This window comes from Trachurus japonicus, unplaced genomic scaffold, assembly GCF_045865225.1.
Source record: "Trachurus japonicus isolate A0001 unplaced genomic scaffold, Traja_1.0 AP031210.1".
Lineage (NCBI taxonomy): Eukaryota > Metazoa > Chordata > Actinopteri > Carangiformes > Carangidae > Trachurus > Trachurus japonicus.
The window spans coordinates 9,565-27,813 of record NW_028221343.1 but is presented as its reverse complement, the minus strand read 5'-3'; the positions used below and the strand labels follow the sequence as shown (position 1 = coordinate 27,813).

At 43.2% G+C, this 18,249-nt stretch overlaps 2 protein-coding genes across 2 annotated transcripts; both read left to right on the top strand.

Moving 5' to 3' along the window:
* Positions 1-460: 460 nt before the first annotated feature.
* LOC146959523 (trace amine-associated receptor 13c-like) lies at positions 461-1,914 on the top strand. Its single transcript, XM_085772980.1, has 2 exons — positions 461-630; positions 1,095-1,914. Exons 1-2 carry the CDS (start codon positions 461-463, stop codon positions 1,912-1,914), a joined length of 990 nt encoding a protein of 329 aa, XP_085629106.1.
* Positions 1,915-15,873: 13,959 nt separating this feature from the next.
* On the top strand, positions 15,874-17,239 carry LOC146959522 (trace amine-associated receptor 13c-like). Its single transcript, XM_085772979.1, has 2 exons — positions 15,874-16,043; positions 16,420-17,239. The coding sequence occupies exons 1-2, from the start codon at positions 15,874-15,876 to the stop codon at positions 17,237-17,239; spliced, it is 990 nt and encodes a 329-aa protein (XP_085629105.1).
* Positions 17,240-18,249: the final 1,010 nt, after the last annotated feature.

Here is an 18,249-nt window from a genome sequence, read left to right as displayed (position 1 = left end):
TGAGAAAAAGAAAAGTGAGTTATGACTTTTTTTTCTCTGAGAATTCTGAGATTAAAGTCAGAATACTGAACTTTGTTCTGATGGTATTTTATGAAGGTCTTTGCTGGTTTTAGCAGGTCACCATGTTTTGGGTTTTACTGATGAGAGTTTGGCATCTTTTTATTTTACCTTTGCATTCATCGTGACGTTGTACTTATCAACAGGTAAGACCAGTTGGGGTTGTGACTGTGACCAGTTTGAAATTGGAAATTTAGTTTGATCTTGTATTGAGCAACACCTGCAAATTAGTCACTCGCCTTTGATTGGAGCATATACAGACTAATACGGTGTGATGTAATCAGGCTTCTGAATAGTTAAAATTTAAATATGGGAGGGGAGGAAGAAAGAAAGAAATGATCTGCATGACAAAGAAAGCTTTGAGAAAGCTGTCAGAGCTCAGCAGCTTCTCCTCTCTCTGAACATGGACGTTCTGGAGGAAGATGAACTCTGCTTCCCAGAGCTCAACAATTCCTGCAGGAGGACGGCACCCTCTCCAACTGAGGCTACACTCATTTACACGCTGCTGTCCCTCATCATTGTGCTCACTGTGGTTCTGAACCTGCTGGTCATCATCTCTATCTCCCACTTCAGGCAGAGATAATATTTCTCTACATGGCCTACAAAATGTCTGTTTTTTCGTTCATGCTGTGCATCATACTGTGAGATTTTAACTAATGATGAAAATGTTTATGATTTACAGGTTTCAGTTAGAGTTGCTTATTTGAAAATGTTCTTACAACTGTAATGACACAGTTTTTTGATATTCTCTCTTTTCAGGCAGCTCATCACCTCTTTCTCCCATTTCAGGCAGAGATACATATTTCTCAGAATGATGTACAAAATGTTTATATTTTTGTTTCTTCCATGCAACATAATGTGACATTTAGGTTACTGGGTTGAAGAATTCACAGAAATAGTGTTATCTTGTTGAATTCAATCTAGTCATTTGAACATGCTTTTACAGTTTTAACACTGATGTGTTTCAACATATTAACATTTATTTCACAACTGATGCATATAACAGTGTGCTCATTGTTGATATTTTCTCTTTTTAGGCAGCTCCACACCACCACCAATCTCCTCCTCCTCTCTCTGGCTGTTGCAGACTTCCTTGTTGGTTTGATGCAGATGCCATCTGAAATCCTCCTCATGCAGAGCTGCTGGATCCTGGGTGATGCTATGTGTGCTGCGATTTATTTTTTAAGTTTCCTTGTTGTCAGTGTTTCAGTTGGAAGCATGGTTCTTATATCAGTTGATCGCTATGCAGCAATTTGTGACCCCATGTTTTACTCCACCAAAGTTACTCTGAGGAGAGTTCAACTCTGTGTTTGTCTGTGTTGGATGTTTTCTGCTGTGCACAGTAGTTGGATGATGAGGGATTTCCTCAAACACCCAGAGAGGTATAGAGTCTGTCATGGAGAGTGTGTAGTAATAAGTGATCCTGCTGAAGGAATTGTTGATCTTGTTGTGACCTTTTTAGGCCCCATTCTCGTCATTACAATTTTGTATCTGAGAGTATTTGTGGTGGCTGTGTCTCAGGCTCGTGCCATGCGCTCTCACATTGTAGCTGTCACACTTCAGCATTCAGAGACTATAAAAAGTAAGAAATCTGAACTAAAAGCAGCGAGGACTCTGGGTATTGTAATAGTAGTGTTTCTTCTGTGCTGCTGTCCATATTATATTGTTGCTATTGCAATTGTGAACAGCTCAGTAGGGACATCATCTACAGCCACTGAGACTTGGTTGTTGTATTTCAACTCCTGTCTGAACCCTGTGATATATGTTTTTTTCTACCCCTGGTTCCGAAAAGCCATTAAAAACATTATTACACTTCAGATACTGCAGCCTGGCTCCAGTCAGGCAAAAATGATGTAAAAGTATGAAAGTGACAGACAAGCTGAGATAATTTCTGTGTCATTGAAAGTGACATTGTTCTTATTTATCCTGCACTTCTGCAAAGTATGGAGAATTAACATTAATAACATTAACATGGGAAAACACTGTATGGTGGTTAAATACAAATTTATTTGAAGCCCAGCTGTCTCCTGCAGCAGAAAGCCTAGCCTGTAATGTGTCAAAGGATCAGTATGTTTTTGTCACATCTGATACTATAGTCACTTTTTTTTATTATACCATTACATTTGTGATGGATTATAATCTGTCAAACAGGCTACTTGATAATTTGACTGATTTTTTCAGTGTATTCATAGACACGTCAGTATAAACTGTTGTTCCCCTCCACCCTCCCTCTGCAGCTAAAGCCTCACTGTGCTGTGTATTGATGAAACCATGACACTGTCCCTGGTATGAAATTGTCTGTAAAGCAAATATTAAGTTCTCTCAGGATATTTTGAGAAACATATTGTAGTAATGTTCACAGCAACCATATTTTCCTTAAGAAGTACTTGCTGTTAAGAGTTAAATGCTGCGTAGTAATGCTTGAGTTTCATCACTACCACAAATATAATTTAAGAAAATACAGGCAAATAGACAACACACCGACAACTTCAGAAAACATCTTCATCAGTTTGAATGTGAAAATATGAAAAATATGTTAAAACCACTAGGACTCTTTGTAGATGATACAAAATAATTAACCTTATCTGCTGTTCTTGAAAACCCCTTCTATTGACAAACTGGCCAAATCAAGGTGTACAAAGCTTTCAAAGACTTTCTCAAAAAGCTGTTAATTCCTGTCAAAGGTGCACAGACAGACTTATGAATACTTTACAATATAGAGTGATTGGCAAAGCACAAGAAATGGCCATGGTGCTCCCTCTCCAGGCAGCATATGATATTTTCAACCCAGTAGTCCTGTCCTAAGGTTTGCACTGTACATGTTTATAGAACATAACAAGCCACAAATCAGTGTTTAGTTTGAAGGAGCCTTGTAATATTGAGGCTATGTACTGGTTTCAGCCAGTCATCTATTTATTAAACTTTGCTTTGATCATTAAGTCATACTTAACATTGTCAACAGGTAAGATCATTTGTGTGAGAAATTTGAAAATTGCAGACTCAGTTTGATCTGGTTAAGATTGAGAAACACTAGTCAATAGATAATTATATATGAGGTGCAACATATTGATAGACAGACTGATGTAGTCAAAGAGTTACATAATCAGGCTTCTGAATGAATAAATAAATAATTCACCCAGCCTAACAAGTCCTGCAGAAAGACAATACCCTTGCTGACTGAGACCTCACTCATTTTCAGTTTGTTGTCCTTCATCGTTTTGCCCACTACAGCCATTAAGATTTGGCTGTTGTATTTCAGCTCCTGTCTAAACCCTGTGATTTATGTCTCTTTCTACCCCGGTTCAAAAAAATCAATTAAACGCATTGTTACACTACAATGCAGCCTGGCTTCAGTCAGGCCAGGTTAATGTAGTAAACGATGGGATGAGTGAAACCAGTCATTTTCCTGTGATGGGGGACTTATTCATAATCAGGCAACATGGACAATCTTTCTTATTAGTATGAATTCATTGTCATAGTGTCACCCATCACCTATTATGATGCTATCTAAAACTCAGTCCTGAATGAGAACCAGATTTTAGAGTGCAGTAAAAGTATAGATTGTATTTATTTACTTCCAAAACAAACATTGTTACCACTGTTATCCACTAATAATAACAGGATATTTCCACGACAATATGATAAATAGTGGTAACTAAACATTACTCTAGTTCTACATAGCACTAATATGGGCTTTGTCAATGGTTCAAGCCAATCAAGGCTCCACCACAGTATTCTTGGACTGATCATTGCCCTTACAAGATAATGTCCACCAATACAACTAAAACGCATACCCCACTCATCTCCTTTGGAACACTTCAATTAATACCAAAAAGAAAACCAACTAGTCCTGATTTAGAGTGTAATCCACATACCCCTGACCTATCATTCAGAAAAGACAAACTCCATTTCGTACCTGCTGTGACCTCTCATGGCCTCCACACCAGAAATTGAGGCCCTTTAGGATTGATGTTAAGGGAAACCAGCATTAACTGCTAAAGGCCAGAACAAGGCTAGTCCAACAGCTTGGGCACCACCCACCTAATGACCCTGACACACCCCCTTCATACCAGCCAAATGGAAACTCCCCACACAGAATGAGACACAAAACCAGCAGCCATATCTTTGAAGAAGGAGAACAGGATGCAGCCATACAGAGATAATCCACTGATGATAACCCAGTCAAATATGCAATTATGCCCAAAGGATTGGTACAAACTGTGGCCACATATTACATCACAAATCTAATAAGCAATACGTTGAGCTACAGCAAACAGCTAACTGGACTTCCCATAAACCTGTGTCCTCCTTCACCTACATGACTGTCAGTTTAAAGGAGGAGGTCTATCTATTTAATTTGTCCTGACCCTCTGATACAATCCACAGAAGCAAGTACTGCATTAGTGCCCCAACACCTCCTTATGGTCATGGTTACAAAAATGAGCTGATGCCTATTGATTTGGTTTGGTTTGGTTTGGTTGAAAGCCAATATATAGAAACATTTACTGTGCACTGTGCAGTCATAGGTAACAATGGGCAAGCTAATGCTATCCTGCCTGCTGTAGCCATAACCAATGGAAACAGACTCAGTGTCTGAAAGTATGTTGCACCCCCCTCCCACCCCCCCAACAGGCCTTTGCCTTTCTTTTTTTTCTCCTGTGTTGGGCATTGGGCAGTGCAGCCAAAGAAGTTTGGGAACTGCTGCTTTAGATGGTCAAAGTGTTCTCCATTTTGAAGACGTCAAACTTTTTCAACTGCCTTCAGAGTTGGGCCCAATTCCAATCTGACCCTTTATGAACTCACTGACTTAAGCCTGGTTTATGGTTCTGCGTCGCGGCGACGGCATAGCTACTTAGTCGACGTGGACCCCTATGCCATAGCCTGACGCGCACCTCCAAAAAATCCTGACTCCGCGTCGCGTTGATGCATAGTGACGCGAACCGCAAGGACTGTGATTGATCCGCTCAGAACGTCAGTGTGGTAAATTCACCCGATCTCAGCCTCGACTGGTTTAGTGGTCGGACAGTCCACCTCTACAAACGTCTTCTTCGTCGCCTGCGCTTCAACATTTGCAATAAAAGCATTTGTTTTTCAGTTGCCATTGTTTACTGTGACTGGAAGAAGACCAAGGAAACCGATACCACACAAAGACACTTGACACGTGAATTGCAGAGCAACGTGTTCCCTCGACGCATAACTTCGAATGCTCAATGATGGCGTCGGGTTTACGCCATAGGTATGCCGTCGACGGAACGTGGAAGCATAGACCATGGCTTTAGAGTCGCGTTCACGGGAAGTCCGTGAGTGTGTGAGGGCTGTTCCATTGTCAGATCAATCAATCAATCAATCAATCAATCAATTTGTTTATTTCGGGCATGTCAATTTAAATCATCATCATCACACTTCATCATCTTCGTTCAAATAATACAATACACATGGCCGAAAGGGAAAGCGGGAGAAGCAAAAGCTTATCTAGTCCCGCCCCCATTACCCACAGAATAAGAATATTTGTCATACATATATCATCAAGTCAGTGAGTCAGTGAATGAACCCTTTCTGCCCGTTTACCGTAAGTCAGCACCGAAGCTGACTTACAGTGGGTACTAGTTTCATTTGGACGTTTCCTTCACGGAAAGCGTGATTCACGCGTTGCGTGAAATTGTAGGTCACATTGTAGCCACTAGGTGGAAGCATCGTACTGAGATGCAGCTCAAAAGATTTTGGGATAATTCCACGTTTGACCACAACGTAGCTGCAATGGAGAGTGGCGCTGTTCATAGGCCATAGGCTACTTAATTTGCAGCTGTGGTCGAGAGAGCTAGAGAGTGAATGGAGAGAGGGACCGCTACGCCGGTGAATCAGATCCATGTTGTTGTTTTTTATTGTATCACAGTGGTTACAGTAGCCTACGTTCAACAGGGTCAGTGGTTCTCAACCTTTTGGGGGTCCTGGACCCCTCCATATTTTTGATCTCTCCTGTAGCCTGGCCGGGTCTGGCTCCAAGTTTGAGCAAATTGTCTCATATCTATTTTCAGCAAGTTCTGGTGAATGTAACAATCCACTCAGCGGACGATCGCTCGTTTAAACAGTTTCTAAGCTGTTTCGTCCGTGCCAGCAGCCTGGACCCGATGCGGCTGGACTCACGAGCGGAGCATTAATACACATCTGTCAGCAGCTGCTCCAAACACACAATTTGAAGGGACAGATTAGATGCTGATTTTGTTAACAGCAGGGATGCAAACACCGCGCCGAAAAGCGAAACTCGCTTTTTTCATGACCAATTAGGTGACTTGTGTGAATCGTTCAGATCCGAAGAGTTTTTGTTTTTTGGGGAGGGGGGTCTCAGCGTCTCAGCTGGGGTCAGTAAAATGTTTTTCTAACAGGCTGACAGTGACAATCACGTGAAACTGAGGCGAACTCATTCATGGTTGTCTGATTATACTGGTAACAGCCTACCTCCAATGTAGACGCGAGACATGCGCGCTCATTAAAGCGGCGCATAGCCGCGTGCAGTCGATGCGACGGCGACACCGTTTTTTCCCCCCCTGCATGTCCGTGGAGCTGTGCGCCGTGGACATGCACGGTTCCCTACGTTGCTGTGTCAGGCAGGTGTTTCCACGGAGCTCTGCCCCGTTTCAGAGGTGAAGGAACCCCTAGTAAGTGGAAAGACGTCGCCTCCGCGATGTAGAATGTGTTCAATTCAAAAAGTGAAACTAACACATTATATAGGCCTATATGTCCATTACACACTGAATGAAACATCCCATGTCTTTATTTATTCAGTTTATTTTAATAGTAATAATTATGACTAACATTCAGTGAAGACCTAAAAATCAGTATCCCCAAAATGGAAATATTGCAAAGGAATTTTTTTTTTTTAAGCATTTTTAATATAGAAATGTTGGCCTTCTGAAAACTATGTCCATCTATATGCACTCAATACTTGGTTGGGGTTGAACTACTGGAAATTGACTTTTCCGTGATATTGTAATGTACTTATTTGCTAATGGTGAGCACCCCATTGCTCTACAATCTCATAGTTTCAAAGAAAACGGATTGATTGATTTTTACTTAACGAAATGAAACGAAAACAATATAGGCCAGGCCTATATTATATTACTATATTGTTGCAACTTTAGAAAAAATAATGCAGGGGGAAAAGGGCTTACAAACATGGACCAAAACGGCTCAGTAATACGCACAAAAATCCAAAAGAAACGAAAATGAACTAAAAAAAAAACTAAACATCATGAAGTGGTCTCAATCTGTGTTTTACGCATGCCTGTGTCTTGGAGTTCTGAATGGAGGCTGTATGTTCAGCTCCCCTTACATGTGAAATTTATTACATGAAACGACAAAATTTCTTCACTTAGACTATGAACTGAAAAGTGTGAGGAGAGCTACTGTAGTTTTTCTGTTCAAAGCAAACAGCTGTGTGAAGTAGCCTACTGTGGGGGGCAGGACTTCTGTCTGACAATGTACTTGAGTGAAGTATCCACAAACACACCCATTGGTCAGAGAATAAAGAGGATGTTAATGTGTCGCTAATGTGTTACATTGTGTCCAGCTGTCGTCAAAGCAATTATTACAATCACACCTATTGGTCATTGCTAATATGTCTATTAAACTCATTACTTTCAATAGAGCCGAGAAGGTGGAACCTAGTAAAATATTTTTCATTCTAGTTTTAGAGGTTGCATTTAAAAAATATATATAAAAAATAAAGTTATTACTTTACATCACGTTCATAAGATGTGTAGTGCGTATTACTGAGCCGTTTTGGTCCATGTTTGTAAGCCTTTTTTCCCCTGGATTATGTTACAACAATATATTAATATAATATTGTTTTTGTTTCATTTTGTTTAGTAAAAATCAATCAATCCATTTTCTTTGAGATTGCAGAGCACCTAAAAACCAGAGCACCAGTTCATAGCGATTTTCACAACACTGTCACTCCGGATCAGCGGTACCACGACGCTGGTTATCAACTCGGTAACTCAACCCTGGTTTGTCTTACTGTGAATCTGTGAACGCGCACGTATAAAGGGCGGATTCAAGGCAGCAGACAAATCACAAACAGAGCACCGACACGTCAGAGAGAAGCGAGGTGACCGCAGCGCAGCGCGGTTACACCCCGCCTTTCTGAAGCCCCGCCTTTCCGACAATAGACTTCCATTCATCGTAATAGCGGGGTTTTCTATTTTTTCTAAAGACCCCGCTATTCCGAAAAGGCTATTTGGGGGAAACCCCCAGTGCGCAGTGTGCATTGATCCTTTTTTCCTTTTTGGGGTCAAACGGATCATGTGCATAATTAACTGCAAAACAAGCAAATAGTCATATTAATGACATATAGCCTAATGTTTATTATGCTTCTGGCCTGTCTAGCCTCTACCTGGTCTTTTTACTAAACTTAACCAACTCCTTTCTTCATTGCCTAATAGTCCATGAGCCAGACCACCAATCGCAATCGAAAGGGTGGGCAAATTCTTGTTGCTATTTTATTATTCCTATATATGTCCAGATTATTAATTGGTATGATAACCTTCGCACAAGAGTAGCTTAACAATATTTATCATGCATTCACTATTTTGACCATAAAATGCCATATACACCAATTATGGCCATTCTCCAATGTTGCACATTTCATAATTTGTGTGCCACTACTGATGATTTAGAGCGCCTTTGCAGTTGCAGAAAGGCCCTGTAGATAATATTTGTCTGCACCACTAGTTGGCGCTAATTCCACTGGGTGCATGAGGGAGCGAGGGGGAAAATCAGCTTTAATACTGCTGTTAGCAGGAAGTAGCAGAGGACTTTTGTGAAATCACATTATACAGGTAACATTTTTAATGGTTTATATATACATCCAAGGTTAAGAAGGCTAAGATGTAGTGAGTAAAGATGACATTAACATTATAGCATATTACATCCATAGGTTTAGGGTTATTTAGGGGGAACTGGGGCATTGTTCATTAGGCTGACTGCAGAGAGGAAGAAACTGTTCTTGTGGCGTGAGGTCCTGGTCCGGATGGACTGGAGCCTTTTGCCAGAGGGGTGGGGCTGGAAGAGTTTGTGTCCAGGGTGAGAGGGGTCAGCAACTATTCTGGCTCTGGTCTCCGGGTCCTGGAGATGTACAGCTCTTGAAGAGATGGGAGGCTGCAGCCGATCACCCTCTGGGCAGAGTGAATGACACGCTGCAGTTTGGCCTTGTCTCTGGCTGTAGCTGCAGCACACCAGACTGACATGGAGGATGTGAGGATGGATTCAGTGGTGGCAGTGTAAAAGTTCACCAGCATCTTCACAGGGAGGTGAAACTTCTTCAGCTGCTGAGGCTTCTTGGTGAGGGAGCTGATGTTCTGCTCCCATTGGAGCTCCTGGGAGATGGTGGTGCCCAGGAAGCAGAAGGACTCAACCAGGGTCGCTGTAGAGTCACAGAGGATGACAGGGGGGATGGCTGCTTGGTCCTTTCTGAAGTCCACTATCATCTCCACTGTCTTCAGAGCGTTCAGCTCCAGGTTGTTCATGTTGCACCATGACACCAGAGGGTCCGTCTCACTGCTGTAGGCCGACTCGTCCCCATCAGAGATGAGGCAGATGAGGGTGGTGTCAGCAAATTTCAGGAGCTTGACAGACTGGTGTCCAGATGTGCAGCTGTTGGTGTACAGGGAGAACAGCAGAGGAGAAAGGACGCAACCTTGGGGGGGATCCAGTGCTGATGGTCCGGGTGTCAGAGACATGCTTCCCCAGCCTCATGAACTACCGTCTGTCTGTCAGGAAGTCCGTAATCCACCTGCACATGGAGTCAGGCACATTAAGCTGGGAGAGCTTGTCACGGAGCAGAGCTGGGATGATCGTATTGAAGGCAGAGCTGAAGTCCACAAACTGTATCCTGGCGTAGGATCCTGGGGAGTCCAGGTGCTAGTGGAGGGCCATGTTTACAGCATCATCTACAGATCTGTTGGCTCTGTAGGTGAACTGTAATGTCCTTAAGGTGGGTCAAGACGAGGCACTCAAAAGTCTTCATGACCACAGAAGTCAGAGCAACGGGTCTGTAGTCATTAAGGCCTGTGAGCCTTGTCTTTTTGGGAACTGGAACAATGGCTGAGGCCTTGAAGCAAGCTGGCACATGACAGTTCTCCAGTGAGGTGTTAAAAATGTGTGTGAACACCAGAGACAGCTGATTGGCTCAGTGCTTCAGGGTGGAGGGGGAGACTTATACCCCTTTCCCACTGGCCAAAAAACCTGTTTAAACCCACAAACGCACCGACCCGCGTCAACCCGGGACGTCTGTCTGACTACCCATTTCTCCGACCATACATTTCTTTATTTTTGCGTCCATTAGTCCGACCTCCCATTTCTCCGACTTAAGTAGCCCTAACCCTTAACCTTACCCTAAACCTAACCTTAACACTGTAGAATGGGTAGTCGGAGAAATGAGCCGTCGGACTTTTCAGTCGGACTGATGTATGCCCCCCCGTCGACCTGTGTCAAATGACTCGGCAAGCGATGCGGGTTAAAATCGCCTTCAATCGGCTCGGCTCTGATCGGCTTGCAGTGGGAACACCAGACCCGATAATTTATGTGATGACATTGGGCGTTACGTGATGCCACATCATCGCACCAGTCGCGTCTCACGTAGGCTACCAAAACAAAGCTCTGCTTGCATTCAAGACTGGGATTTGAAGATCAAAGAACACTGACCAAAAAAGATTGAAAAAAAAGAAGCGACAGTCTGTTTAACTGACATGTTGTGCCGCGGACGTCCATCATAAGGCGGCCGCGGCAGACTCGCTGTCCTCCGTGGCGGGCAGCTGGGGCATGACACGGTGTTTCTCGCACTGCGAATGAAAGCGGGGCGACTGGTTTATGCAGGGGTTAGACAGACAGACCCGGCTCATTTTGGCCAATGGGAAAGGAGCCAAATGCCGATTGTTAGCAGGTCGACCCGCATTTAAAAAACCTGCGTCGACCCGCTGATGTTAGTAGGAAAACGGCTAGAGTTTGGGCCTGCAGCTTTGCACGGGTTCAGCCGTTTAAACAGTCTCTTCACCTCTCCTTCTTTGATTTGATTTGATTTCTATGATGGAGAGAGGGGGGGGGTGGCACTTGGGTGTGGGGCTGTGTAGGTGATCCAGGTGTGGAGGAGCTGTTGCTGATCGATGGCTGGTGGTTGGAGGTGTGGGGGATATCAGGTCTGTCCCATTGTCTTTCAAAGCAGCAGTAGAACTCGTTCAGGCTGTTAGCCAGGCGTAGGTCATTGACAGAGGGACACTTGAAATACTGTACTGGCAGTATGCTCCACATTATTTGTGACAGAAGGAGCAAGCTCTATAGTTGATTTTAATTGTGTAAAAAAATATTTGTTTGTTCTTGTTATTGCATGAAAAGTAAAACACTCTAAAAACGTTCTAATTTTTATCACATTTTCATTCACATATTCCTGAGGTGAGTCTGTTATTATTACAGGAGGGTCTTGATAAAAGGGAAAAACATCCTTGAAGTGATTTAGGCACACTGAGTGGTCAACAAACAGCATAATACCGAACAAGCGCTATACACAGTTTTCAAGTTTCCACTCTACCGGTCCACCTATTCAACACATGATAACCACCACTAAGCTACCTGTTTGCAATGGTTATCATGCCAAACTGTTCACTAGAGATGTCTACCAAGTCAAAAAAACAAACTAGAAATTGCCCACCCGTTCGATTGCGGGAGGCCAATTTTGGGGTCTTGGCTCATGGACTATAAGCCCAACCAAAGCATCTCCCTCAGTCAGCTGTCAGCACGAGCGGCGGCTGCAGCAGCCTCGCGCCCGTGTGAGCTCAAGCCGGGTTCAGCCGCGCTCGAGCGGAGCAGGGGGGGGGGGGGGGGGGGGGGGAGTGTATTTCTATTCTATTACTGTGTGGAGATCTCCAACAACGGAGACGGGGAGAAAGCAAGTGGGACAGATTTCCCCAGTCCCTGAGCAGCGCACGTTTCACAGACAAGCCGCAAAACAGAATGTAAACAACTTCACGCGGTTCAGCACCTTGGACATTGGACAGCTGCGGGGGGGAGGGTGTCGGAACAGCTGTGTTTCGAAGTGGGGGTATTTTGGAACAGCGGGGTGTCGAAGTGGAGGTGTGTTGGAATGGAGAGCTGTCCCCGCGCAGCGCACACCTCATTTCTCCTGTGAGGAAGAAGTGGAAAAAAAGAAGCCCGTGGTCCGACCCGACCCAGTTATTGAATGTTTCACAGATGCCACCTGTCGGTTGTTTGGGCACATTGCAGCTTCTGGTGAAAACACAATTACTCCTCTACAAAAAATCTGTGTGACTCTCCCGTGACTCACGCGTGAATCTCACGTGAAATCGTCCAAATGAAACTAGTACCCACTGTACTTCGATGCTGCAGCATATGATGCTGACTTTGGGTAAGGAAATTACCCATAGTTCATAGTGTTGCGGAGTAAAATACTGGGGATGCTGTTGGAACACGAGTGTTTTAAAGGGACAATGAGGAGTTTTGGAAAAGGGAAGCGTTTTCACACTACATTTATGAGCCTCCGCGCGCACCGTGAAATTCTTTGACCGGCGCAAGACGGACTCATATTTTCATTCATCAAGAATTAAAGTCAGAGGTTCAAAGAGGTTCAGATACCGTCGTAGTTCCGACCATAAAGGGCAATTCGGCGGCGTTATTAACATGACTCGCCACGAAACCGGAAGTAAAAAACGCTGGTCGGCTCGACCAGCATTTCCACCACCACTCATAATAACAAAATAACGATAGAGACAAAACGATATGTTTATCGAAAATGGACCCATTAACAAGTGTGGGTAGCATAGATTCATCCACATTAACGTGAGACTTTTTAATAACCAAATAGAAACTCCTCGTTGTCCCTTTAACAAAAAGTAAATAAACACATGTAGACGGAGAGAGCTTCCAGGTTACTTTATTGTTAATGGAAGAAAAAATAAAATAAGAAGCTTACTGACAGTAACGTTGCTTGTCACAACTGTGTGTCGTTTGTAATTATTGATGATGATCTGGTCAGATCTGATACAAGAACATTTGTTTTTTTAGTCTGTCCCTCACAGGCACGTGCACACATAGGGCCCAAAGGGTGCTTGAGCCCCTGCCCTTTTTGCCTCGTATTAAAAAGTGCCCTTTTTTATGTTTTTTTTTTTTTTTTTTCAATAAATGCATTCCTGTTGTGCATGAGGATGTTACGGAAGCCGAGAACGGCCACGTCCATAATATTTTTTTTATTATCGTTTTCTCGTGATAACGACTTATTATTTCGTTATCTCGAGATAACAAAGTCCGTTTTCTCGTGATAACGAATTAATTTATTTCGTTATCTCGAGATAACAAAGACCGTTTTCTCGTGATAACGAAATAATCATAGAATGTGTCGTTGACATGGTTGCCTAGCAACATGTTTCCCCGGTGCAATCGCTTCTGTTTACGGGGTTAATATAATCAAAGACGGTTTATATAATACATCCATGGGCTGGTTAGCCGCTGTATGTTCGTTAGCAGGAGGCTACTAAAGCGAGTCTGTTGGAAACACTACACATCTACAGATCTAAGAAGAGATGTTTTTCGTGGGATAATTGCCCAGAACCATGTGTAGAACTCAAATCAGTGAGCTGATTAATGTGATCACATCATCCTGATTTCAGCCTTCAAGAGCTGCCACTAACGTTAGTCTGCTCTGAGGAGCTGTCAACAATGAAGTACCCGGTAAGTTACACTTAACGTTAGTTTGTTTACTGAGCTGGGTTTATTTAAGGGGCTACAGGTTAGCATAAACACATGAGAGTAGACTACGTTATGGCAGCTTCAGCTAAGGTAATGTTAGCTAGTTGCTGCTCAGATAAAGCTCATGAACACTGCTGTCTTGCCAAATTAACATTAGCCTACATGTCAGTGGTCGCAGGCAACAGGTGTCTGATGGTTCGAGATAAGGTTGTGATTTCTGACAGCAGCAGCAGCCAGTAGCTAACGTTAGCTTAGCTGAAACAGGATAGATGGGACCACCGGCCGGTAGCCCCTTAAATAAACCCAGCACAGTGACGTTATACAAACTAACGTTAAGTGTAACTTACTGGTAAGTTATTGTTGACAGCTGGTGTGGACAATAATCACACCAGTGAGTAGGCTAGAGTAGAAAAGTTAACTGCCCCATGCTCGAGCTGAACAGTAACTTAGCCTCCTGTTGCTGGCAACCATGGCAACCATGTCAACGACACATTCTATGATTATTTCGTTATCACGAGAAAACGGTCTTTGTTATCTCGAGATAACGAAATAAATTAATTCGTTATCACGAGAAAACGGACTTTGTTATCTCGAGATAACGAAATAATAAGTCGTTATCACGAGAAAACGGTAATAAAAAAAATTTATACGGACCTGGCCGTTCTCGGCTTCCGTAGGATGTAAACAACCGCGCTGTAAAAATGCCACGGTTATCTACCGTACGCTTTTCCTTGTAATACACACGGTATTGTGTATACGTTGGTGTGTGTGTTGTCCGCTGCTGCTCCGCTCTGTCCCTCACTGAGGGGCGGGGGGGGGGGGAGCTGCCCCGCGGTGCGCGCTCCCTCACATGCACGTCCAGAGAGAGAGAGAGAGAGAAGCTGCTGCCTCATCGATAACCCGCACATATATGAGACGTGACAGTGGAGCGACTTGTGTCGAATCTCGTGAGTTATAAATCCACCAACATCACTTCCTTGTCGGTTCTGACAAGTCGCCGTCCACTTATTCAACGAGCTTAATAAGAGTCATATTTAAGAAAAGCGCCCATTTGTGTTTGTTTAGCTGACTGCTTGTTAAGAGTTAAGCCCCACCCCGTCCTCTGTCTAACATCACCTGAATGTAGTGAACAACAACAGCAACAGGAGGAATCACGCACTCAGCTTGATTTCACTGACTATTTGAATTTGTTTCCAGATATTGAGTTACTGGTAATTGTGACTTTGCTGTTGTAAATATTGCTGCTGTTGGTAATGCACAGTAGCAGTCACAGTAGTCATTTCTTGGTTTTGTGTGTGTAGCCTGTAGGCTTAGCCTACTTCTATTTTGCACTTGCACTCACATGATTTTTTTTTTCTGCAAGCCATGTTAATGTGCCCCCAATACCATATTAGCCTTAGCCACCAGTTCAGAAGTCATGACTCTGTTTCGGGAAGTTGGGAAATTGGTCCAGCATGTTGACTGCAGTCCTGAAGGCATGCAGGCTTTCTCTACCGACTAAATAGTAACTGTAATTTATTTTAATTTATTTTGATATTAAGGCCTGAAAAAATTGTACACTGCCCTTTTCTGATGTTGAGCCCCTGCCCCTCTATAGTCATGTGCACGTCCCTGGTCCCTCACACACCTTGTGTGTGTTGAATGTAAACGCTAAATGATCAGTCCCAGACCGGACAGACTCAGCAACATTTTGTTGTCAAGGTAACATGTCGTGAAAGTGGTTAAGTGCTGTTCCATTCCTGTTTACAGCATCTGGACCCTCACAGACTCTCACTCAACCATTTACAGCTGACGTCAGTAAGTCAGTGGGTTCAGGGCTTGAGTCTTTAGGGGGTGGATTGGATTTGGGCCTTGGACTGGAAACAGAACTCAGCCTTGTATGAAGTGCACGAGCAGAGCTGGTAGAAGCTTTATAGATTGATAGATAAGAACACAGTATGACATACTCTTAATTCTGAGAGGATAATAGTTGAATAAAGGAGTGGAAGGAAAGATATAAATCAGCTATGAATAACAGTTTTACACAGAGAGCTGTCAGAGCTCAGCAGCTTCTCCTCTCTGAATATGGAGGCCCTGGAGGAAGATGAACTCTGCTTTTCCCAGCTCAACAACTCCTGCAGGAGCACAATGCCCTCACTGACCGAGGCTACACTTATTTACAGTCTGCTGTCCCTCATCACTGTGCTCACTGTAGTTCTGAACTTGCTGGTCATCATCTCTATCTCCCACTTCAGGTAGAGATAATATTTCTCTGCATGGTTTTTGGTTCTATTAATGCAACATAGTGAAACTTTTTGTTCCATTTAGATTCATGATAATGGCTTTGAGTTGGGCATCTATTCCTATTTAGTAGCAGATATTGTTACTTTGAAACTTAATTATAACCATGATTGATCATTCTTTAAACGATGAATGATACATGCAAACAATGCTTTCTTGTCTGGGGTTGTGATGAATAGACACTGGTTATGAAAATGTTCTTACAACTGTAATGCTTTTATGTATTTATGTATATTATTGCAGTACAGATCATCTGACTGCTTTTAACACTTATTCTAACAACTGCTGCATGTAACATGTGTGCTCACTGTTTATATTCTCTCTTTTCAGACAGCTCCACACCACCACCAACCTCCTCCTCCTCTCTCTGGCTGTTGCAGACTTCCTTGTTGGTTTGATGCAGATGCCGTCTGAAATCCTTCTCATGCGAGGCTGCTGGATCCTGGGTGATGTTATGTGTGCTGTGATTTACTTTTTAGCTTTCCTCATTGTCGGTGTTTCAGTAGGAAACATGATTCTCATATCAGTTGACCGCTATGTGGCAATTTGTGACCCCATGTTTTACTTCACCAAAGTTACTCTGAGAAGAGTTCAACTCTGTGTTTGTCTGTGTTGGATGTTTGCTGCTGTTCACAGTAGTTGGATAATGAGAGATTTCTTAAAAAAACCAGACAGGTATAGAGTCTGTCATGGAGAGTGTGTGGTCATAAGTAATGAAGCTGATGGAATTGTTGACCTTATTGTGACCTTTTTAGGCCCCATTTCAGTCATCACACTTCTGTATCTGAGAGTATTTGTGGTGGCTGTGTCTCAGGCTCGTGCCATGCGCTCTCACATTGCAGCTGTCACACTTAAGCGTTCAGAAAATATAAAAAGCAAGAAGTCTGAAATCAAAGCAGCGAGGACTCTGGGTATTGTAGTTGTTGTGTTTATTCTGTGCTCCTGTCCATATTATTGCCTTACTCTTGCAGCTGTAGACAACTTGGTGGGGTCATCAAATGCAGCCATTGAAAGTTGGCTGTTATATTTCAACTCTTGCCTGAACCCTGTAATTTATGTTTTTTTCTATCCCTGGTTCAGAAAAGCTATTAAACACATTGTTACACTTCAGATACTGCAGCCTGGCTCCAGTCAGGTCAGTTTGATGTAAGAAGTTAGGGAATGAGAGTAAATTCAGTAAATACACAGCTAAACATTTGATGAAAATATGTGGGGCCCAAATGCATGTATGAGACATCATTTGAAAGGTGACACCTTCTAGTTCATTGAAATGTGTTTTTGCACTGGATTAAATTCCATCTTCACACTTTATCGGTTAAGACAAGGCAAGGCAATTTTATTTGTATAGCCTGTTTTTACAAACAGTTTATTAGTTTATTATTAGTTGAGAGAGACAGAAAATGGGGAGGCAGAGAGAGGGGGAATAACATGCAGCAAAGGGCTGCCAGATGCGGTTGAACCGAGGCGAGCAGCAGTGAAAACTGAAGCCTCTGCCAATGGGGCGCCTGCTCTACACACCGGATTAAACGATGCCCCAAGAAATCCCCTGTAACAGGAAAAAAAAATTAGAAAAACCTCAGGGTGAGCAACAGAGGAGGGATCCCTCACCCAGGATGGGCAGATGTGCAATAGATGTTGTATACAGACAAGAAAACAGTTTACAATGTGGAATATGGGAAAACATGGAAATGGTTATCAAGAGCTGATGAAGGCAGCTTCTGGTGGGCAGGAAAAGCAGGGAGGGCAGGCCAGCTTAATGGGAGTACTGGATGGCAGACTGGGTCATGGGCAGGGAGGGCAGGGAGGGCAGGGAGGGCAGGCCGGTTTAACAGCAGGGGAAATAGTCCTTGGGCCAAGACCCAACATTTCACATATCGGTATCACCCGGGAGGGCAAATTCTAGTTGTGATTTTTTTATTCCTATACACCCCTAGATTAAGTTTTGATATGATAGACCTTGATGACTGGCAGCTTTATAGTATTTATCACCTCTTAAAGTAATAGACTCTTGCTGTTCAAAAATGAAAAAAGTGCCTTCCCTGGAAATCATCTTAGTATTTTTTTCTCAGGGCTTGAGGCAGTGGATAATCTAAGGTTCTTCCTTCAAGTTTCTTGGCCTGTTGCCTCACTGTACGAAGCTCAAGTTGCTCAGGCTCTCCC